The sequence below is a fragment of the Protomyctophum parallelum genome (assembly GCF_964188405.1).
Source record: "Protomyctophum parallelum genome assembly, chromosome: 1".
Lineage (NCBI taxonomy): Eukaryota > Metazoa > Chordata > Actinopteri > Myctophiformes > Myctophidae > Protomyctophum > Protomyctophum parallelum.
In genome coordinates, this window is record NC_139697.1 from 41,929,446 (window position 1) to 41,954,983 (window position 25,538).

Here is a 25,538-nt window from a genome sequence, read left to right on the forward strand (position 1 = left end):
GATTACATCATCACAAAGGGACGTCCAGGGCTTTATGAAAGTATTGCTCTTTCTTTGCACTTCCTTATTATTCACATTCAAGTGTATATCCTCTCGGGACTTACGGTGTACTGTTTTTATCTGCACCCGGACAATAAAAATAGGAGAAAAGAGGCTCAGAGTGCCAAAGGAGAACAAACATTATCTTTTTTTTTATCATGTATTCTGTTCAGTCAGTCCATTACTAGGTCGTCCTGAAGAATTTATTTAGGAGAGAAGTTGCTTGAATAAAGGATAAATCAATAGAGATCGCCACAATTACTCGGCACACACAATACACCTGAACAACAAGAAGACTGTACTGAGTAAAAAGGTGGATGACTCGGGTATAAATGGAAGAAAGAAAGGGATTGAGATGGAAGAAAAATCCCCATTGCTGCAGAGTCACTGAAGCTATGTTTTAAGCCAGCACATGTCTGTCCTTTTCTGCAAACAAAGAGAGAGAGATGGAGGGAGAGTGCCACATACTGGTGAGACAGCAGTATGCAAGTGAGAGTGCGAGTAAGAATTGAGCAAAGTCCTTGAGGGAGGGAGAGAGAGGGAGGAGAGAGAGAGGCAGTTCCTTTTTGGTCCAAAGGAGGGAGGAGTCAGTGCCACGACTTTGACACACACGTGTGAGAGCAACTGCTTACCGGGAAATAGCAAACGACAGTGAGAGAGAGAGAGAGAGAGCACTGGCCAAGTGGACTGACATGGCAGTAATAGAATAGACCGCAGCGGGAGTAAACCGATAGAGAGAGAACAACTGTGGGATGCAGGCAGTTCTCTTGCTGCGTAAGCGAGCTATTGTACACTCGCGAAAGCCTGAGACTGGAACTCTTACCCTTGCCGCTGGTGAGAGACTGGCTTCTCTCCTGGATTACCTACCACCATTTACATGAACTGCTATAAGGACTGCTGAACGTGTGGACACAATGTTGCCAGAGTACTGTAATGAATGTCATCTCAATGCTCACCTGTACTCACTCATGTGCTGTGCAGGTCAGTAGCTGTTTTCATTTGTGTTTGTGTGTCAATCTGTTCACATGCCCGTAGAGCAGGTGTGTGGTGTTTGCCATCCTTGTTTACATACTGCCAACGTGCCCTCTGTGACAGCATTGACGGCACGTGCGTATGTCTGTATTTGGACAGTAATGATTTGTGCACATCAGTTGTAATACTCAACAGGAACTGTATCGATTGCAGAATTCTGTGTTTTATGCAAGTTAAGTGTCAGGATTTTTGTAGTGCAGCCCTCATTAGAAATGGCCTGGTGTGGTGTTGTGTTGTGTTGTGTTGTGTTGTGTTTAGACTGTGTGTATCTGAACAATGCCTTCCTATGTAGTTGAATGAGTGACGTTCCGTGGCTGTCTCTCTCCCTCACACACACACACACACACACACACACACACACACACACACACACACACACACACACACACACTGTACAGTACGTGTTGAGGCTTACTTCGACTCTTAACACGTCAGTCTCCCGCACTTTTGTGTTACATACTTGTGGTTTGCAATTTAACTCCTTAATTGTTTCAATTAAGCCACACCTTGACCTCACTTCTGCAACTTGTCTGTAGTTGCACAGGCAAGAGAAAGCAAGTGATTTTGATGTGACCTTGATGCACTTGTTGGTTCAGTTCCATGTCAAAGTGTGTGTGAGGATCCTCTGGGCCAACCTGCTCGGTTCCCCGGGCAGGTTTGTGGAGGAGGCGTGTTGCACTATGTGAAACCATTTTGCAAGAGTATGTTGAAACACTGCAATGTGTTTCTTGGCCCCAAGGCTGGCCCTCTCTTTGTAAACCGTGCCTATTGAGCAGTGTCCTACTGAGAAGTGACCCTGAGTTTTAACAATTGTAGGTATTTTGGCCTAAAGCTCTCTCCTTTTGAAGTAAGCAATTGCTTGTAAAGGTGCAGTAGCCTACACTTTAGCAAACAACAGACACCAACATACAGTTACAGTATTGGTGTCTGTATTGACATGGTTAAGCAAATAGCCTTGTCAGTCAGTGTATTTACATAGAGTACAGGTTGGACATGTACATTAGGTGCTGTAAAATAATTGTGTGTCATACAGTACGTGCTTATGGAGCGAGTGTGTGAGTGAATGAGGAAGTGAGGTGGCGTATCTCTCTCCACATGGCTGTGCGCTGTCACAGCGTCACCACAGCAACCATGTAAACAACAATCAGGAAGTGGGAGGAATACTTCACTTTATGATTGGTTGGAGCTGAAACACTTTGATTGACTGGAGGGAAAGTCCTGTTCTGTCGGTTATAGATAGTTGAAAAGTCTTTTTTTACACTTAATTTCTTCCATACAGTTCTTTCCCCTATGAACATGTGTATGAATCTAGAAGCTACTGTATGAGGTCGGTACTCGGTAGTGACTATGGTTAAATTAAAAATTTCAGTAACAATGTGGCTTATTTTGTAACTCTCTGCTCGGAGATACACATGGCTTGTTATGAGGTCAATGTTATTATATGGCCCAGTGGAAAAACATATTACCTCATTGTGTAAGGATCGTTTTACCGTTGCTTTCAAAGGAAGTGTGATAAAAAAGAAGCGGGAAAGGAAGAGGGGCGAGCTAGGGTCTGTGTTCTCTCCCAGACAGTCTGATATGAGGAGTGGGATTGGGTGGGGGTGAACTGTACTGTAGATAGCACGGACATGTCCCCCAGCATCAGGCTCTATTCTGGGCCTGTCTACCTCACTGCCCCTCGTGTCATCACCAGTGGATGACGCAGCACTGGCGCTCTGGACTGACGGCACAAAGCAGAAGGCAACAGTAAAAAAAATCCACAGATAAGAGTCAAGCCCAAACAAGATTTGTGTTTAGTTTCTTCCCTTTTGGTCTACATCTCTGGGTGTACCTAAAGGTTTTGCTTTGGCAACTTTGTGGTCAATGTGTGAAATCTGTGGGAGGGTGAAAGTGTTTGACCTCATCTCATTGTGGCGTTTTTGAGGATGTTGCCTTGCTGTGGATGAATAATGCTGCCAAGTATAGAGACGTGTTTGTACAAACCATATACAGTAACTAAATGTATAGAGTGAAGGTTTCCGTTCATACCAACGTTGTGCTTCTAGGGTTGGGATCAGGAACCGGAGGAATCAGAGGAGCCGGATCCAACATTGAGGAACCGTAATCGGTTCCATCACATTTGGAACTGGTTTATTACACAGTGGTGGTTCTCCAACCTTTTAATTTCAACGACCACCATAACCTGTGTACATTTGTAACTCTCAGAGTTACGGACCTGTAAGGGTCCATTTGGAACCCCCTCAAAGAGGAGAAATCCATCAATCAGTGGGGTGATTCCGTGGCCCGTGACACGTTTGTCCAATATGAAGGTGCGTCGGTTATGGTATCCATAGCAATTAGCTTCACTGGGTCTCCCAGACAAGCAGGTTGCTGTGAAGATGGAAATAACACGCTTATGAACCAAACCAACCGTCTGTCTATAGTCTATACGTCACTCAGAAGTTCTGCCATCGGCACTGTTATGCCACACAGGAAGGTGTGAGTGTGTGTGTGTGTGTGTGTGTGTGTGTGTGTGTGTGTGTGTGTGTGTGTGTGTGTGTGTGTGTGTGTGTGTGTGTGTGTGTGTGTGTGTGTGTGTGTGTGTGTGTGTGTGTGTGTGTGTGTGTGTGTGTGTGTGTGTGTGTGTGTGTGTGTGTGTGTGTGTGACCTTGAGTTACTGTGTGCCGGTTTGGAGAAAACGTGTGTAGCATCCTGATAGGACATTCATCTTTCAGATGAGACTTCTGCACTGTAATGGTTCTTTGCCTTTGGGTTATATAATACATATTAATTTTTTTCTCCATCTCTGTCTCTCTCATCCCCTCCCTCCCTTCATTTCCCTCTCCTTTTGTTGTTCAGATGAGCGAGACCGGGTACAGAAGAAAACGTTTACTAAATGGGTCAACAAGCATCTCATAAAGGTATGTATTTTTTATTTTGCTTCGTGGAAATGTAAAACAGTTTAATGAAAAACCTGTGTGGTACTCAAACGTTTTCATATCAAGGGCCCCCATAATTATAGTAAATTATATGACATTACCCAAATAGGAATACCATATCACCAGCTATATGACGATATTACAATAACTAAAGATTTGAGACAATCATCTTGTGTCATAATATTATCACAATACCGTATCGATATACAGTAATGCCAAGCTCTACTTGAAAGCTTTAGAAATGCTCTCTCTACTGTTGCCTCTTCGCAGGCTCCACCATTGAACTGATAGATTGGTATCAGTCTGACTCTAATCTAGACTCAGGATGACAGCACTGCCTGGCCTTATCACTAGATGTTCTGGATCTGACGTTACGTTATCACCTCTTGTCATGTTTGGCGAGTGATAGGAGAATAATAATAATACACATGATCAATGAATGAATGTGCAAGGGGAATGGGGAGCTTGTCATTATTTAGAAATGAACCCAGACAGGGTGATTAGATGCTCCCCATTGATTATCCACAGCAATAAAATAATTCATACATTTATCCAAAAGAAACCGAACGAAGGATTTCATTGCTTACGGTAATAAAACTGTATTTATGCCAGGTGCTTCCAATGCAATGCGGTGACACTGGAACAGAATCATTTTGACCTTTGTCTAAACGTTAGACAGCTGAGACACTGCTGGTATGATGAGCACACACGGATGTACACAGTATACATAATGTAACAATACACAAACATACAGATACGCATAATGTGCCCCTCTTCCGTCCAACACACACATTTGCATGTGCACGCACGTCGAGCGCACACACACACACGCACGCACACACACACACACACACACACACACACACACACACACACACACACACACACACACACTCCACAGAGACTACTGTACATACAGTTAGAATGAGAATGCGGATCATTAGTATCACATGACTATATGGAATGGGCATTCTCTGTGACCCCATAACTCTACAGTAACTCTGGGGCAGGGCAGAGTCAGGCCGCCACTGTAACTTTATAGTGGCACAGACTGGCAGAGTCAACCAGGGACTGCACATGTAGGTCAGAGGGGGACACATACAGTAAGGAGACACAAAAAGAGATAGACGTGAATGTGATGTTATTTTGTTGTGCAGGATGACATTTAAGTATCTTGGATTACTTCTTTTGATCTACGTGTTTATATTATCTGTTCTATATTATCTGTTCTCTTCTCTGATATAATTGCCGTGGAGACTGAATTTCCCTCTATCGATCGATTGACAGATCTACATAGATCTGTCAAGTGTGTGTGTCTGTAATCCATGTAACTCGAGAACTGTTCGACTTCAAATTCGACACGCGTGTTCCACACCCCCACAGGGAGTGCAGTGTAGTCGGTCGGACTTCGAGACGGTCGGACCCAAGGTTGTCCAGAACCGCCACAAAAGGCCTCCGTCAATAGGCCAGCTCCATATACAGTATGCAGATATAGGGGTGACCTGTACAAATGAAACCGTGTACAACATTTGTACACTCTCCGAGTAATGACCTGTACCTGGACCTGTAGGGTGCCTGGACCTCACTTTGAAAACCACTGCAATAATTATCGTACACAGAGAGACAGATAGAGGAATCTCCATATATGGGCATAAAAGGGACACAGACAGATGGGTTGAACGGGTATTGCATAGCCGCGTGGGGCATGGATCTCCAACTTTACCGACTCGGTGCTCTACAGCCGGGCACCGTCTAGTTATATTTCAATATTTTATAGTAAATAATCCTTTCTTTAAGGAATGCTTTACAGTCAGAGCTGGTTGCAGCTTATCATGAATGATGTGCTTATGTTGTTTTTTTGTGTTCCTGGTCATTGGTCTTGAAAGAGTCCTAGACTCTCACTGTAAACCGAGGAGGAGGCAGAGCTGGCAGAGAGCCCTTTGGACACATTCAGACTGCCCTCATTGACCCCCTGTTGCCCCTTCAGTTTCATCCTGTCTAACCTCGTCCACTGTGTCCTACAGTATATTACATAAGCCCAGCAGTCAGTTAGAGGACGGGGAGCTCTATGTATTCATGAGAGCTCTGAACCTTTCCATTGTGCAGAAAGAGGACTGATGGAGATGATCAGTCAATCAACCAACCAACAGATCAGTGGATGAAGCATTGTGATGTCCTGATAGTCTGCCCATGTAAAACAGGCCAACTACATCATGTTACGTACTGTACCACCTCCTACAGCTTATTACCAACAAAGATGACTAAAACAAACACGTTGACTGTTTTATTTTGAGAATACAACATGCTGTACTAGTACAGTAGAGTAGGGTTTTATATGGGTGCTGCATCAGCAGTACAGTAAGCACATGGAGGTTGTGTCGGATATGTCCCCATTTTCTGGCTGGAATGTTGAAGATGAAGATCACATAAGGAGGAAGAACGGCTTGTGACAAGGGGAGGATACCAGTGTGAGTAGGAGGGAGAATGTATGGGTGGTTGTCTCATGTATGAGACAATACTCCACCCTTCTACTTAGCATTAGTATTACTAGAAAAGGACACAGAGATTGAACAGGGAGATAGAGAGAGTCACAGATGAAAAACAAATGAGAGGTTATGCACATAATGAATAGCTGAAGTGAGACTGACGAGAGATCAGTCAGACTACAATGACTTCACCTATTATGAGTTCAGATTGATATTCTGTGACATCACCACTTGGTGATTCTTTGTGACCTCAAGGCTTCTTGTCAAGCTGTACTTGGAGAGATGTGTGTGCGGTGCGCGCATGTGTTTATAAAGGCTTTGTCTGTGTGCCTAAGTCTTAGCTGAGGAAGGCAAGCACACGCCAATATAAACACTGCTAACCACAGAAATGGACGTTAAAAATGTATTGTAAAGATATTTAAAAATACAGTATATGTTTGTGAACAAAAATGCCAGCTTCCTTGCTTGGATTTCGGGAGGTGTGGTTCCAGAGTCAGACTCTACATATCATTCGGAAATTGTGCAATAGTTGTCTGGATACGCGAGACTACCAGAATAGGGATGCTAGGGTTCATGTGGTTACAAGGAGTGGAGGGGAGAGTGAAAAAGGTGGAATGGCTGGCTGGAATGTTGAAGATGAAGATCACATAAGGAGGAAGAACGGCTTGTGACAAGGGGAGGATACCAGTGTGAGTAGGAGGGAGAATTCTGAATGTATGGGTGGTTGTCTCATATATGAGACAATACTCCACCCTTCTACTTAGCATTAGTATTACTATCTGAAACTTAGAAAAGGACACAGAGATTGGGGTTCAATAGAAGAGACATACACACGGAGACATAAAGGAAAGAGAGCTAGCTAGAGATGTACAGGGAGATGGAGAGATTCACGGATGAAAAACAAATGAGAGGTTATGCACATAATGAATAGCTGAAGTGACTACAATGACTTCACCTATTATGAGTTCAGATTGATATTTGACATTACCACTTGGTGATTCTTTGTGACCTCAAGGCTTCTTGTCAAGCTGTACTTGGAGAGATGTGTGTGCGGTGCGCGCATGTGTTTATAAAGGCTTTGTCTGTGTGCCTACTGTAAGTCTTACCTGAGCAAGGCTACCTTACAGTGCAAGCACACGCCAATATAAACACTGCTAACCACAATGAGTTTCAGTCCACAGCCTGTGACAACAGCCCAACTATGCAGTGACAGACACACTGTTGACATTGCCAAGACGTGACTAGGCCAGTAGCTGTGTCATACAAGAGGTCAAGGGAGATTAAGAATTTTCACATTCAAGAGTTAAGAGCTGCAATCTTGCAAACACATCTCTGAGTTTCCTGGATTGAAGTTTCCGCTGAAGTTGTGAGAGTGCCTGGTTGGTTCGAAAGGTTACACTTACTGTAAGTAAACACACATGGTGGATCTGACTTTATTAGCATGTCATTTTTTGACACTGGAGCACCAGAGAGGATGAGTTAACAGTCAGTAATGAAGTGAGTTGTCAGTTATATAAATCACTTGATTTATATAACTGACAACTCACTTCAGTCGATGTCAACCCTAGACCAAAGTGAATAAAACCCACAATGACAATATCTGTGTGTTTTATAAGAGCAGCCTTTTTACTCAGGTGTGTGTGTGTGTGTGTGTGTGTGTGTGTGTGTGTGTGTGTGTGTGTGTGTGTGTGTGTGTGTGTGTGTGTGTGTGTGTGTGTGTGTGTGACACACACAACACGTGCATGCAGTATTACTTTAATCTCATTGGGCCATGTTGACTTTGGAGATGCTCATACATTTTAAGTACCCCTTTATCCATATTTGATACGTTGGCTATTAGAAAATAACAGATAAGCGAGTGTGTACAATGCATCTACAATTTTTTAATGCATTTTCAACTAAGCATACAAAATGACTTACACAATAGAAAAGGACAAGAAAAAACTAACAAAAAACAAAACACAACTAGCAGTCAAAAACTACCCCAAATGCAACCATCCTTTAATATACAAATAAAGGTAGTCCCATATTTTATGGAACTTTCCTTTGACATTGTTCCTCCTGGCAATTCAGTATTCGAATGATGCATTTTCAGACTTCAGTCATTAGTTGGGTCCAGTCTGTGAGCTCAGGTGTAGCCGAGCTCTTCCAGTTTCTCAGTATCAACCTGGCTGCAGTGATGAGACCTGCAGTCACCAATGCACGTTGTGCCTTGGTGACCCCTTGTGGCAACAACGTGGGCATTCTGGTAGTGTTGGTCCCAGCCATTTTCCAAGTTTCCTCAGCACTAGAGTTCTCATCGGGCCCGACTGATTAGCATAGATTTTAGGCCCGACCCGGCCCTAAAATGTCGGATCAGGTCGGGCCTGGTCGGGTTTGTGCAGAATTTGAGAACTCTACACAGAGTAAAAGTGAAACGCCAGTCAGCACCATCTTCATAATAGATAAATACACAAACAGACAGAACAGAACTATTATTTTTATTATTCTAAACAAATTCAATATATATATATTTTTTTTCATGGAGCCCCAGGCCCAGCCCGGCCCTACTGATTAGCATACATTTTAGGCCCGGCCCGGCCCTAAAATGTCGGGTCGGGTCGGGCCTGGTCGGGTTCGGGCAGAGTTTGAGAACTCTACTCAGCACCTCTTTCCAGAATGTTAAAACCACAGGACATTCCCAAAAAGCATGTACAAATGTACCATTTCCCCCGATACATTTCCAACACCTTTTGTCTTCCACCAAGCCTTCATAGTAGAATCTATGTATAATATAGTAATGTATACATTTGCTTCTAATATCCCTAGTGGCCCACCCAACTTTAGACATTATATTTGACCATCTGCTATTTTATTTAACATTTTCGAAAATAATGTATAATGTGTAAATAAGGTGTTTTATGAAAATGTTGTTTAACACAAATCTTCTCTTCTGGGGGGTCCCTGGCACAAAACATTTTAACTTCAGATAGGGGTCAGTTGCCATTGCCACACACACACACACAGGGTCCTCCTTGGCATGAAAAGGTTGCTGTTAGTAATGCAGGATAAACAAATCACAGTGTGAGTGTGTGGCAGCAGTATACAACCAGGAAATGACTGAGTGGGGCTCAGTAGAACAGGGTGACCTGCCAGGACATGAGTGGGGCTCAGTAGAACAGGGTGACCTGCCAGGACATGAGTGGGGCTCAGTAGAACAGGGTGACCTGCCAGGACATGAGTGGGGCTCAGTAGAACAGGGTGACCTGCCAGGACATGAGTTGGGCTCAGTAGAACAGGGTGACCTGCCAGGACATGAGTGGGGCTCAGTAGAACAGGGTGACCTGCCAGGACATGAGTGGGGCTCAGTAGAACAGGGTGACCTGCCAGGACATGAGTGGGGCTCAGTAGAACAGGGTGACCTGCCAGGACATGAGTGGGGCTCAGTAGAACAGGGTGACCTGCCAGGACATGAGTGGGGCTCAGTAGAACAGGGTGACCTGCCAGGACATGAGTGGGGCTCAGTAGAACAGGGTGACCTGCCAGGACATGAGTGGGGCTCAGAACAGGGTGACCTGCCAGGACATGAGTGGGGCTCAGTAGAACAGGGTGACCTGCCAGGACATGAGTGGGGCTCAGTAGAACAGGGTGACCTGCCAGGACATGAGTGGGGCTCAGTAGAACAGGGTGACCTGCCAGGACATGAGTGGGGCTCAGTAGAACAGGGTGACCTGCCAGGACATGAGTGGGGCTCAGTAGAACAGGGTGACCTGCCAGGACATGAGTGGGGCTCAGTAGAACAGGGTGACCTGCCAGGACATGAGTGGGGCTCAGTAGAACAGGGTGACCTGCCAGGAATAAGGACCCTTTGTGTATAATTTGGTGAGTAGATCTTCCAGTAAGCAGAATGATCACATATAATTCTCAAACATCTTCAACAGTTTTCTGAAACACCTTATTGCTATATTTGCTATATTCTATTAGGCCGCAGACCCCATCTCAAAACATTTCAGCAACATCACATCTTTGAAAAGTTTGAAGATAGAGAATTTAAAAATATATATTTTTGGACAGTGATGACATATAGGGATGCAAGGTTGAAAGTGGTTAAACGAGGACAATATTCTTATGAATTAAACTTAAATTAAAACGTATTTTTCATATTATGAATTAAACTTTAACTCTTTAATTAAAACTTATTTTTCATATTATTTTGATATTGTATTTATTTATCTTCAATTGAACCCTCTGGTGGCCCCTGGCGGGCCCCACTTTAACAACCTGTGTTATAATGGAGACACAAACTATCATCATCAAACTATAATCATCATCATCAAACTGTCTGTGTGTGTGTGTGTGTGTCTGTCTGTCTGTGTGTCTGTGTGTCACTGTGACTGCCGTAGCTCCTCACTGCCTGCACCAATCTTTTTTTGATTTGACACATTAATGATTAATAATGAATTTATTAGTGAATTAAAAATGCAAAAACGCACACGGGCGCAGTACCCCCCACTGGCATGCTTCCTCTAGCTACCGCCGCAACACAACAAAGAGTGCCCTATACAATTTGGCACCGCCGCCACGACACACACACACACACACACACACACACACACACACACACACACCCGCCGCAACACAACGACAGTACATTTGCAACGCACGTGTGTGTGTTGCTACTAGCTACTTTCGCAACGCGCGTGTGTGTGTGTGTGAGAGACTTTTCAAATGGGGGTCTGTGGGCTAATAAGTGTAGGCTAAATGTTACGGTCCTTTCCCTACCATGCATTTAGAAAAAAAAACATATTATACAAGTTCAAATGAATGGTAATTAATATTTCTGAGGGGCAATATCTCACAACGGGTAAGGACTAGTAGGTACAACACTGACAATTAGCTACTGTGAAAACAAACACAAAAGCAACCACACATTTCCATGTACTGCCGCCTTATTTCCAGTGTTAGAGACACACCAACACCTGCTGTCAATTAATTAACAGTCGTTCTATTATCAACCCTCCATGTGACTCAACACACTCACACCATCAGCATGGTGGAAGGAGAGAGGGAGGAATGATGGGGAGAAGAGTTGAACCAAAGATATATATATATATATATATATATATATATATATATATATATATATACACACACACACACACACACACACAGTGGAGTCATGTAATAACAACACATTAAATTTTTTCTGTATTCCTGCAGCTTGCAGTGAACTCATTATAATCCTGAGCCTTCGATTAACTCTAAACCTAACATCACAGGAGAAGCTATTTACAGTGTACACTCAACTCAAAACTTGAATCCACTTAGTTCATAGTGTGTGATGAATATTGAAAATAGTGATGTACAAACTCACATCACCTCGTGACATCAGCCTTTTTTATACTCAAATGTTTTTTTTCTTTCTTTTTTTTAAATTGAGGCTTACTGTTGCCCTCTGCTGGCACAATTTGTCACTACAGCTTTTTTTTCATCAGGCCAGGACTGCAGTAAATCACTGTTTGCAGCAACTGTTTCTTTGTGAGGCAGAAATATTGTTTTGGTTATACACACTGTGCTGCTGGAAAGCCCTAGTATCCTGTGGAAATGATTTATTTGTATTTTACCATTTATTATCTGTGGTATACCATGATGACACACACACTGACCGCACACTTACCACTGGACATGCCTCTGTATGTCTGTCAGTTCCTGTCTCTGTTCTCTCATTCCCTTCAGTTGAGTCCAGGGCACTTTAGTCTGTTCATTTGTTGTCTGTCTGTCTGTCTGTCCGTCCGTCCGTAATCTGAATGCCCCGAGAAGAAAAGACGCCCTACTTTTCAGACAAAACAACAGCGTTGATCTTTCTCAACACAAGTCCTGTTTGGCCAGCCTTGACGAGTCACCATGTCAACCAATGTCGCCCCCGGATACCATGGCATCGATCCAGCGGGAGTGTGTGTTTTTTCTGTGTGTGTGTGTGTGTGGATGTCACAGCTGGTGCTGACTGCTGACTTGGGCTGCTGTTGCCTAGGTGACGTGTGTCCCAGTGTGAGCTGGGCTACTCGGCATGGCAGATGTCAACAGTGATGAAGTGGATGTAGATGTGCTGTGTGGAGACATCTCTAAGTAATACTCTCTCTCTCTCTCTCTCTCTCTCTCTGTCTCTGTCTCTGTCTCTGTCTCTGTCTCTGTCTCTGTCTCTCTCTCGCGCGCGCTCTCGCTCTCGCTCTCGCTCTCGCTCTCTCTCTCTGTGCCACTCTCTCTCTCTCTCTCTCTCTGTGCCAGGTGAGGAAACACATCACAGACCTGTATGAGGACCTGAGGGACGGACACAACCTCATCTCTCTGCTCGAGGTCCTCTCGGGAGTCACCTTGGTATGGACACACACACACACACACACACACACACACACACACACACACACACACACACACACACACACACACACACACACACACACACACACACACACACACACAGCACAGCACAGCACAAACCTACCGTAAATATTTCACCTTGGCCTACGTATAACAAATAGCAGATCAAAATGTTTAGGCATTGCAATTCGAGCTTGTAGATCTGTTATTTTTGCACTAGTGCAGTGGTTCTCATCATTTTCAGACCATGATCCCCCAAAATAATCATATTTGAACTGCCCGTCAGAAATGTCAGTCGATAAAATAATATCTATCACAGTCTTGATCCAAGGCTGAGGCGTGATAAGACATGAACACACACACACACACACACACACACACACACACACACACACACACACACACACACACACACACCAATGGACACACTGCTGTTCTGATACTGTTGCTAGTGTGAACCCTCATCTATAAACTTTGTGTGAGTGAGCGAGTGAGTGAGTGACATGTCTTTTTCCAGGGAAGAGGAGTAGGTTAAAACATGTGTGACTTTATGTTACTGTTAATCCATCCAATTCCTTATTTTTTCATCTGTTTCTCTCTCTCTGTCTGTCTCTCTCCTCTGCCCTCATCATGCACAAACTCTCATGTACATTATATTATCTCTCCCTTTCTCTACTCATCTTTACATCTCACCCCCTACTCCCTTCCCCCCCCATTTTGTTGCAATAGCAACTGAAGGGCGGCCCCTCGCTGAAGCGGGTGTGTGTGTCGCGGGCCCCCCCTCTCATCTTGCTGGGAGGGGAGGATGAGGAGGAGGAAGGAGATCAGGCAGTATGTTTGACACCCCTTCCCCCCCACAGCCATCACCCCTACTTACTCTTAAACTCCTGTCTTGTCACAGGTCCCTAAAGGTTCCCCCCATCCCGTGTGCCAAACCTGAACATTGCATGAGAGTGCTGTGTCATTGATTTCAACACCACCACACCCTGTCAATTATTATTTTAGATTACTTTGCACACACTGATAATGCTATCAGACATTACTAGTCACCAACACTGGATATGTGCATGTATTGATAATAGACCATACTTTATTGTCAATACATTATCATCACAACTCTGTCCATATAGGCCTACATACCCTGCTGTTGATCATTTTTTAAGTTTCTGTAAGCCTATTAAATGCTCCAGTGTCAATCCAGCCATTCCTGCTCCAATTCAGAATAGACCGTTTTCCCCTTAATGACTTTACTTTTAGATTTAGTGTTTGTTTATGTTTTTTCCATGGTCATTAAAAACTACAGTACCCACGATGTGGTTAAGAAGTCATGGACGTTTGCATTCAATCAATCTTTTCTCCAGTGAATTTTCAAATCAATCCACAGAAGAAAATGCATTTAAATTTTAAATAGAACAATAAAGGAAGTGTACACAATGTGTTGGATTTCCTATCTCAGTCTCTTTCTGCAAGTAGATTTTCATACTGTACTGAGACGAATGGAATCCAATGGCTTCCTTGAAAATCAAATAAACTGGTCGACAGTAATGTCAAATATGTACTGTGATTTGTAGTCAATGATGGACTAAAAATGCCAGACTACCTGTGTAGTCCTTTAACAACAACTTTACACTTGATATTGAACATGTGACATCATGTCTCACGTCGGCTCACGGCGCGTATGCCATTACATCGGTGTAAACAAACGGCTATGATAGGAACCAGAACGGAAGTGGTTCTATGCATGTGGTTCTATCAGGCAGCGAGTCTCACCGCCACCTAGCCACCTGGCATGTACACGTTTTCAATCACTTTGGCATCTCTGTGTAAATGCAGAACAAAAATTGAGAACGCAACAGCACTTTGTTGCTTTCTACAAACAAGATATTCCTACAGTACACAACCCAAAGCCATTAGTGGTACATACAGTAGGTCTACCCTGACACACCCACACACCTGGTCTCCGCATGGTGTGATCTCTCTCTCCTCTCCTTCTCTCCTCTCTCTGTCTCTGTTGAGCCCTTTGAATTGAATTGAGTGCTCCACAGCCTGATTATTGCTGGATTGTGGTGGGACTACACTGTGAAATCCCCAATGTTGCAAATGGAAAACAAATGTGGAGTTAAATTACCACTGAGGATTTTACAGGTGTAAATCCAATTTGACCATAGATTGCCTTTCTTTGTGTGAATACACTTGCCTGCATCCTGGAGAGTGTGTGTGTGTGTGTGTGTGTGTGTGTGTGTGTGTGTGTGTGTGTGTGTGTGTGTGTGTGTGTGTGTGTGTGTGTGTGTGTGTGTGTGTGTGATGTCGCAAACAGACATTGCGTGTGTGTGTGCGTTGCCCCATGTAAAACAGCATGGTTTGAACTAAGAGCAGCCTGGTTTGCAGAATGCTCCAGCTTGGGTTTGTGGTTGTTGTGCATCTTTTAAAGGCCCGTCTTTAACCGGCTCCACACAGTTGAAGACGGCGCCACCTTCAGGACACACCGCCTGGTTACTACATCTGCTGATTTTCAAGCACCCATGATGGCACTTTGAATTGAAAGCGGCTTCTGTCTGAAAACACACACTCATCGCTGCTTTTTTGGCTGTTTGCCTCACTTAACCCTGGTGCGTTGAACTTTTTTGTCGATTGGTATTATTTCTTATTATCTGTCTTGTTCTTCCTTTTCCTTTCTAGCCAAGGGAAAAGGGCCGCATGAGGTTTCACAGACTGCAGAATGTGCAGATAGCCTTGGACTTCCTCAAACAGAGACAGGTAAGACCTTCTGCAATAGCATCACACAAAAAATTCTCAAAATAATATGACATGTGTTCATATGACGTTTGAACTTTGATTGATTGAATACTTACTACCATTAACAAGTTAGTTAATGGTACAGTCAAAGGTTATGCTAAATGATTACGCAAAAAGCACCTGTGGAAAATCCCAAAATAATCAGGTATAATACCAGATAAACCAACTGGTTAATGACAGTAGGGCTGGGGCGGTATGGGATTTTTATTACCGCGGTTATTGCCGCCCCCCATACCGCCGGTATGGCGGTTATGACCGCCCCCCCCCCCAAAAAAAAAAAAAAAAAAAAAAAAAAAAAACTTTTTTTTTGGGGGGGGGAATAATAAGAGGGCTAATAAAAGTTACAGGTATGGTGTGTGCGATATTAATTGTGAGATTACCATAATGACGGTAATCATTAAAGGACCACTTTTGAACCTATCTATTATAATAGGTCCTCACTAATAGTCATGATAAAATGGCACGTTTCTTTCTACTCGGTCTGTGTCACATAGGAGGCCTAATCTAATTGAATACCCCTGCCATAAAGCATTACACTTGTTTACAAGAGGGTCCACCATTTTCAATTCATCGTATCATTTTGTACACTATGCACTTCTATAAAGCCAAAAACAGGAAATCATCATAAAGGAGGTAAAAAGGGGGAAAACGTATACAGTGAGGGGGGAAAGGGGTGGGTGGGATTTACATCTTAATGACAGTTGGTAGGGCGTTCCACATTTTTGTGGCATAGGAGTGAAATGAATTTAGGTGGACCCTCTTGTAAACAAGTGTCCACTCACAGTTAACAGTCTTTGTATTGAGTTGTGCTTGAAATGTAGTGTAATTCTGCAAACTGTTAATAAATATTTTAATCAATCAATCAATCAATCAATCCTTGTTTGTGACGAATCTGGGTTGCACATGGTTTTTTGAACTCCCTCTGGTGTTGTTGTGTTGCTGGCATGATTAGACTGACTGAGCGTCACTGTTTATTATGATACACTTTTCATTTCATAAAAAAAAAAAAAAAAAAATCATTAAAAAAAAAAAAAAAAAAAAATCTTTTTTTTTTTTTTTTTTTTTAACCGCGGTAATGAACCCGATACCGCGGTATGCGTTACATACCGGCGGTATGGCGGTATTGCGGTTATTGCACCCAGCCCTAAATGACAGTCAGGAAAATATGTATAAATATTATTACATTTTTTAAACTTTGTTTATTGGATTTTCCACATAAGTATGCAATGTCAGAAATTGGTACTACAGAATGAATGACACAACACCACTGTACTGAGCCTAAACCTAATTTAAACTCTGTAAGACGCATTGTGTTATTGAATCAATTCCAATACCTATAACTTGCGTATTGATCACTAACCGATTCGATACCAGTGTGACATTTTAAAACGATCTAGGCCAGTGGCTCTCAAATCTTCTCTTCCTCTTTCTCTCCCTTTCATCATCTCTGTGTCGCCTTTATCGCAGTCACATTTAGTGCCTCATTCTGTTAGACTGCTCCCCCTCGTAAACTGCGTCTCTTGTCTGTCAGTTTCTCTCGGTCACTCAATCCGTCTCTTGAGCTTTCTCTCATTCTCTCATAAACTCAATTCCTCCTCTCTTTCACTCTGGCCTCTGACTTTCTCGTTAGGTTCTCAGACAGGGGACAGCACCAGCGCTGGCCTTTCCCCCCTTGCGGTGTCTCATTATACAGCCTAGTGGTTAGCAGTAGTCTGGTTATCCTGGAACTCAGAGAACAGCCTGTCATGGATGTCATGCATTCATTGTATGATGGTGTCACAAGCTCACAATGCATCCCATCACAATCCATTATTTGTCAGATTATAGATCTGCTATTTCCGCTGCGTCACACTGGCCTAAATTTAGTATAATGCAGTTGAAGTTGTCTTAGCTAGCATCCCAGATGTTTTTATGAGTAACTGTACATTTTCAGCAACCTACGTATGTACTGTAATTGTGTTTTTGAAAACTATTTTCTGGTCCTTATCTTCAGGTCAAGTTGGTGAACATCCGGAACGACGACATCACCGACGGCAACCCCAAGCTGACGTTGGGTCTCATCTGGACCATCATCCTTCACTTCCAGGTCTGTGCATTCATTTCTCTCACATGCTGTCCTATGGCTTATGACTTGGAATACAGTCACTGAAATGTACATTTTGGAAGATACATTGTGGAATTATTGAATTCTTGTTTGGATGCTTGCATTATTTACCTGAAGGATGTTCTGTGATTTCTAACGTTGTGATTAGTCACTCAGTCTGCTTCATATGAGATCATGTGCATTGAAGTGTGCATTGAAGTGTTCTGCTGTTGACTCTGAATACAAATGTTTTGGAAAGATTTTAGCACAGTCCTCCTCTGAACATTTTTTGTTGGCTAAATGAGCTTGGCTCTGATGAACATTACAGGATTTATTTATTTATACTTTGCATTATAAAAAAGAACATTCCCACAAGTTAATGTCTGAACATTTTGTGAAGGACATATGTGAACTCCAATGTTCCTCGCCTGAGCTTTGATGTGGCTCAATTTTCACCATTTTCCCTTCTCACTAAAGCCTACGGACAGGAATGTACCCGGTCCTGTCTATGCCTATTAGTGCTGTGTACAAGGCAAGACAAGGTTATTTAAAAGACAGTCCGTCATAATGGAGAGGAGTGTTTTTCTGTGACGCCGAAAAATACATTTCGTTCTTCAGTCAAAGAATATGTTCGTTCGGTGTGATGTACAGTAATTGGGTCAGTGTGTAGCTGTAGCTCCTGTGATTGGCCACTTGAGGGAGGTGTTCTCTCCGATTGGGTGATGACATCACCAGCCTAGCAAGGTGACACTGGCTGGCGGTAGCCATGGAGACAGGGGTGGTGGGGGGGGGGGGGGGACATGACACTGCAGCAGCCAATTCAATCAGCATGAGTCGGCAGAACAGTGAGAGAGGAACGCTATAGACTGATTGAAAAAAGATAAAGTGAATACAGGGGAGAGGGCAGGAAGGAAGGGGGTACAGAGCAGGCAAGGAGGAAAGCAAGTGCTAGAGAAAGTTAGAGGCATAGTCTGTGATAGATTCTATAGAGCTGAGCAGTATATTACATTATTAATATCAATTCCACTTAAACCTTATACTTTCAAGAACTGTCAACTCACAATAAAAAAATCACACCCGTGTGAAGTGAGGGGCGCTCTTATCATACATCATCTCATTCCGGCCAATCACAATTTGCGTCCTCGTCATCAATGTTTGTGTTACGCAAAGCATTTACGTTACGTTATGTTGTGTTACGTTTGTGTTGTCAGTGGTATTTAATGTTTGTGTTAGGACAAAATTTGGGTTACACACACCAAAATCTGGACAAATAATAATGATGAAATTAGCCTCACAATGGGTCGTGACATGTTTTTAACATTAAAAAAAAATATATATATATCATCACAATTGCCAAAAGAGACTATTTTGAGGGGGAAGAACAACTAAGCAAGTTGGGAACAGAATTGAGGAGGCAAGCCTGGGCAGCCATTATAGTGGCTCTTCCTCTGCCACTGTCTCCGTCAGTCTCTTACTCTCTCATAATCTATATTTATCCCCCTCTCTGTCCCTGAGGTTTTAGCACGTTCGGCAGAACTGTCAAAACACACAACACAGTGACACAAATAATTTGCAACAACATGCAACACGTACCCTAAGCCGAAGCGACCATAAACTAGATTGTAATTGCTCCACCTAGACACCAGGTGTCACTAGCTAACCCAATATAACAGCTGAGACGATTTATTGGAAATCCCAAGCTCTCCCTATACCCCCCCCCCCCCCCCCCCCCACCACCACCACCATCACTAGACCCGCCTCTAACTGAACGGTGTCTTTCCGTGATTGGCTAAACCAGTTATCTGCTGTAGATTCCTGACCTGGTAAGAACCTTGAAGAGGAAATCCATCACTGCTTTCATGGCCTGATTCTAGAGGTGGACTCACTGTCTGTTGTCTCTTTGTGCTAATTTAGGAATAGCATAGCTTAACCTTTTAACCAGCACAGACAGTGCTATTATTACTATGTAACAACTGCAACTTACAGTGAAACCTATTCACCTGCTATATTAAAGTACATATACAGTAGTACTAAAATCATTTATATATACATACACGCAAGTTTATTTCAAGTTTGTTTTAAGGTGAATGATCCACATCACCCGCTTAAGTCTTAATATGCTGAGGTTTGACAATCATCCGAGGAGAAAGTCTTCAATCCACCATTGTGTGAGTTAATGGAAGGCATGTTGAGAAGGAATAAGAATGTCAGACAAAATGTGAGCCGTGTAATGGATGGTTATTCTCGGTTCCTTTTGAAAGCATTCCTCAGTCTGAAACTCTTTCCTCCATACATTTATTTTTGGTCACACAGTGGTTTCCCAGAAATGTAAATTGGATCAAGTGAGACGCATTCAGAGACACGTTCAGTGATTGTTGCCGTTAATCCCCAGCAAATCAAATCAAATCTCGTGTTCTGCAGTGTTTTGAAATTGTTCGTATTATACACCATTTCCTGTTGTGTTGAGGAAAGTACAGGATCTAAATGAGAATATTGGAATATCATGACCTTAATAGGTTTTTTTTCCTTTTTGCTAGAGACAAGCTACAATATAGCTGCTAGCAGCGATAAGATAATAATAATAAAGAAATAAAGAGAAACTTGCTACTCTACTTAGTAGCAAAATACTACTTGATATAATGATACATACAATGAGTGCATTAGGACTAACAACTTAAGTAATGTTCTAGGAGTGATGTCATACTCTTCCAAACTAGGTTCTAGAGGAGACTGGAGATGACGTCACTTTTTTGTTAGCCCCACCAATCAACCATGCATTAGCAGGGTCCAGATTTTGGACGCAATCAGGTTCCGTGTTCCGGGCTAGTGTTGTTCACTGATTGCAGACCGGAGAGGACGTCAGTTTTTTTGTTACGCTGATTGGCTGAAGGGGTTGTCTATCGGCGCCGTACTCCCGAAACTAACCATGCATTAGCAGGATCCAGACTCACAGGAGCCGCCCTGCGTCCGATACGGTAGAGAAATGACAGAGTTACCATGTGGTGGTCCCTCTACTGTACCCTCTACTGTACTGTACTGGCACACCCGACAGCATCATATACAGTTAATACGTTCGTGTGTGTTTTTGTGTGTGTTAGGTTGCGCACAGGTGGTGAAAAACAACCATGCTGTTTTCGTGCTCATACCCACCCAGACACCCAGCCAGCCAGCCACCCACCCACCCACACACACACATAGCTCCGTAAGGGAGTGGTTGCACCACTCAAAAATGGTGGTATCCACAAAAACTAATTATCTACTGTATAATACGATGTACGATTGAGTGAAAATCCAACCAGTCATATTGTATTTTAATAAATGCATGCTGGGCCTGACAATACCCCAGTTAATATTGGCTTGCAGGCAGAAAGCCTCGGGGAGCTGATTAGTGCCTCGTTAGTGCACGTGCATGCGTATGATTTCTGTGCCCTTTTGGTTAATGAGAGAAGATTGCTTCCCCATTTATATACCCATTTATAGTGCCATGTGGTGGACACATAACACCAAATCACCCTGCACCTGTAGTATTTCTCCTAATAGCATAAATGGCTATACTGTATATAGCACATATTAGAGCTTTTACCTCCCAAACGCCCCACAAAGGTCTTGAGTTATACTGACCACCAGTCACTCCCACAAACTCCCTGAAGACCAGGGTGGATCATTTTCCGCTGTAGCATCCAAACTATGGAATGATATTCCACCGAATTCACCCCATGTTAGAGCGTCTCAAAATATTGATGACTCACTTGTACTCCTTGGCTTTCGATGATCTCTAGACTGAGAGTTGCAGTTTCCATCAGGCAACTGCGTTGCACCCTTAATGCGTTTGTTTATTGGTTTACTTTTTGAGGGGTGTTAGCCCCTCCTACAGTATATTCAGCTATTAGCATAGATTTTCGTCTTACAAAACATTAAATTCCCATTGACAATGCATGGAGAATTGTTGTGTCTGAGCAAATTGGCTATTTTCGTCCTACACAGACATTAAATTCCCATTGACAATGAATGGAGAATTTTACGTCATAGTGTCTGAGCTGCATAAACACGTTATGTCATGATGATCTACGATGATAAGAGCGCCCCTCACTTCACACGGGTGTGATTTTAGTATAATATATTCAGTAAAACAAATATGTCATATTTGTGCTACTAAGTGTGCGGCACTTTAGTTGTTTGGCACTGCTGTTTTAAACGTGCTCTATAAATACAGTGGATTGGATTGGTTCCCAAACCTTTCTGGATCAGGGCAAGGCTGCAAGGCTGGCAGGCTTGAAAATCTCCAAAGCGTTCATGCCGGTCCACCCATCTGACCACCTAACCCGGCACGTGCATTTTCAGAGCCTAGTCTATTTTAATGATCAATCAATCGTGTTCCGATCACTCACTGGAACCAGCATAGTCAACCTTTTAATTGATATTTATCATTATGATTATCAATATTTTGTATGTTATTTTTAAGGGGTGCTAGCCCCTTCTATAAACAGCTTTTGTCCCCACATGTCTCAAGATTTGCCATTGACAATGAATGGGCAATTCAGGTCAAAATTCCGCTAAATATGACGTAAAAACACGCCATTGAGATTGCAGGGAAAATGTACGTCATATGTAAACGAGCAAATCCGCTAACCGATCACAGGCAACAGGCATTCTGATTGGCCAGTATAAGATTATCCATGATGATGTATGATAAGAGCGCTCCTCACTTCACACGGATGTGACTTTTCTTATATTAAAACTGTTTTGTAGCCAAAAACGTCAAGACGTCTAATTGCCTATTAAGTAATGGATGCCACGGGCGTCAAGACGTCTCTCCCTTGGGAATTCAATTCTTTAAAAATATATATTTTTTTATTTTCATCCATATTTTGAAAATTCCTCTAATCTGGTGTACAGGTGATGACATGCACATTACATGCATAATATAATTACAAATTATTTCTTTCTTTATAATGGGAGAATTGGCACTCAGAGCCTAAACTGGTGACCACCTGGTGGCGCTGAAAGAGTTTTAATATTGTATTATAATTGTTTTGACAAATGATTTCGGGGCCAACGTACAATGCCATTGTGGCCCATAGGTTGTGACTCGCTGGCTTATAGCATTAATGTCCCAGTGGAATATGAGCCTCTACCTCTGGCAGCACCATGCTCTGCCATTGAAGCTACACTGTAGAGCTCTATGTATGCGGTGCTGGTGGGTGGGTGGAAACCTACAGTATATACTGTACTGTATGTGTATAAGATCTATTTTTGGCTGTATGTTGCTACTTCCCTCCCTGGTGTGTGAAACTGATTGATGGTGCAACAGAGTACATATTGTATGTGTGTGATGTATTGGCCTACAAATGCCCCTGGAAAATTCCTTCATTGCTGACTTGTGTGTGTGTGTGTGTTGTGCTTTACACACAGACAGATTTATTTAATTTATTCCTTCCCTCGCTCATCCTTTCTCTTCTTACAGTATATACATCCCCTCCTATTTTATTCTTTGTCTTTTCAACTCCAAATCTCTCAAAAATCCCTTTATCACTTGCTCTCTCTGAATTTCCCCATTTGTCCCTTCATAACCTGTGGTTGTTCAGACAGACAGACAGACAGACAGACAGATGGAGTGACATCAATGTCCTTTTCCTCCTGTTAGTATTGCACACAAATGCAACAGTCTCATTTCTTTCCCTCCCTCCATCACCGTAGATGCCTGCCTTCAGCAAGGCGTGTGTGTGTGTGTGTGTGTGTGTGTGTGTGTGTGTGTGTGTGTGTGTGTGTGTGTGTGTGTGCGTGTGCATGTGCGCACGCGTGTGTGTGTACTTGTGTTAGGCAGAGAGAACTGCTCACAAGCAGCCAAGAGAGTGAGTGTGCGAGGGAGGGGGTAGCAGAAACAAGGCAGCGGATAGGAGGAGGGTGAGCGAAGGAGGGAGGGGTAGGGCAGAGAGAGAGAGAGAGAGAGTGGAAGAGAGCGAGAAAGATCGAGCAGTAGAGAGTGTGAAGCTGCAGCCGACGGGATATAAAAGCTTTTCTCTCTGTGTGCGGGTGCCTGGCAGAGGGATAAACCGCAGGAAGACAGGCAAGCAAGGGAGAGACGAGTGCAGGCTTCCTGCTGTCACTGGAGCTCCTGGCTTCTCCTCATCTGCGGGCCTCACTACACACACACACACACACACACACACACACACACACACATGCACATGCAGAAGGGCTTGCACACAGCTGATCAGGGGACCGCCCAGCCTTGCAGGCGCTCAGAAAACACACTTACGTACTGTGCTCTATTTTTTTTTACAAACTGTACACACACTTTTTGTGTCTCGCCAGGGAAGAGCGTATCAATCGGATCAGTCCATCCCTGCTTTTACGGAGCCCAGTTCTCCGCTTCTAAATGGAACCACCCCGTCGCCTTCCTGTCTTTTCTCCTCCTCCATTCTCCATCCCTGCCTTTGCCTTCTATGACTCCGTGGGGTGTGAACTCGCTGAACCCAGCCCGCCTGTAGCTTGCCTCTTCGCTGCTCTGTAGTCTGCATGCATGCAGACCGATTCATAGGATCACCCAAGGACTCGAGCACTGCCCTTCACTGGACACTGATCCCAGCTGGCTCTGATCCAGTGCCACCAGCCTTGACCACAGATCTCTCTCCCATCATCCGGATCCTTACCTGGACACTAGATCTCATGCCTGCTTCCCTTTAGCGGCTTCCAAACTCCCCTTCTCTCCCTGAACCTCCAGACAGACAGAGCATTGCATCCAGCCACAGCTCCTGCCCCAGATGCCTCTCTCTAATTAGATCCAGCAGACCTGAGGATCTATTAAGAGAGAGTGTGGAGCAAGGAGAGCAAACGAGAGAAGGAAGGGAGTCACTTTGGGATTGTCCTCTTTTTCTTCCTCTCCCGCCTGCTGCTTTTCTGTGTCCCTGTGTCCTTTTTTGTGTCCTGTCTGTGTGGGATTATGTATACCCTCTGCAAACTGTGGCTTCCATTCTCTAGGACAGTTGCATCGTCGCACTGCACCAGCTGCGGGAGAGCTGGAGTCTGAATGAACGGCCGACAGAGAGAGATCGACAAGAGAGGAGTGTCTATGACTTGACAGTACAGGACTACACTTCCCAGCTGTCCCCTTCACTCCCTCAGGCAGTACGAACTGTCACCGAAGGGGTGAATCTCAGCACCAGTATCCAAGGAGAGATGCCACGCTGTCTGGGGAGTTTTAGGTGGAGCTTGTCTGAGATGGATACAGACTAAAGTATTACCAAGAGACAGATATTGAAACACCAGACAGGCGCTGTCCTTTCATCCCATGATGGTGCTTGATCACAAAATATATATTTCTTTGTATGGAGCCATTTTGAGGATCGTGGTTTATCATCTTTAATCACCGTCTCCTCTCTTTCTGTCATTCTGGGAACTGGATGCCAGCGGATCTGACTCTTGATTTAACTTTGATCTTCTATCTCGAGAGGATTCCACAGCCTTCCGATGCAATATCAAGCACAGTGCCCTGGTGGAGAACACGTGCACAGGCATACAAGACAGAGTTTCCCAAGGTTTGACACATCCCGAGAAGTATCTGTTTAATGAACAGGAAAAGCAGGTACACAGCTCGGGGCAAGAGTTTGATTGGGACTCTTCTGGCGGTTGGCTGACTCTCTGGCAAGCAGTCGCAGCATTGGCTGACGGCACACTATCCTTCCCACAACCACGACCAATCTGGACAGGCCCAGCCTGCTGTCTCGGCAGAACAAGAGCACCTCACTACTACGAGAGATATTGACATCCATCGTCAGCGATACTTACTACTACGACCTGCTGTAGCACCACAACAAGATGCAAGCC

The 25,538-nt window shown here is 43.7% G+C and overlaps 1 protein-coding gene across 11 annotated transcripts in view; it reads left to right on the forward strand.

Moving 5' to 3' along the window:
- Window positions 1-25,538, forward strand: part of macf1a (microtubule actin crosslinking factor 1a) — a 266,103-nt gene that overhangs the window by 91,171 nt on the left and 149,394 nt on the right. For 8 of the 11 annotated variants that reach the window (XM_083785940.1, XM_083785948.1, XM_083785944.1 and 5 more), the window contains 5 exons: window positions 3,910-3,971; window positions 12,740-12,829; window positions 13,562-13,663; window positions 15,512-15,589; window positions 17,622-17,714. In XM_083785940.1, the coding sequence (XP_083642066.1) occupies window positions 3,910-3,971; window positions 12,740-12,829; window positions 13,562-13,663; window positions 15,512-15,589; window positions 17,622-17,714 (425 nt within the window). Of the gene's footprint in view, window positions 1-732; window positions 1,021-3,909; window positions 3,972-12,739; window positions 12,830-13,561; window positions 13,664-15,511; window positions 15,590-17,621; window positions 17,715-25,538 lie in introns of those variants that run through there. The other 3 variants (XM_083785946.1, XM_083785942.1, XM_083785950.1) reach the window with 2 other exon arrangements.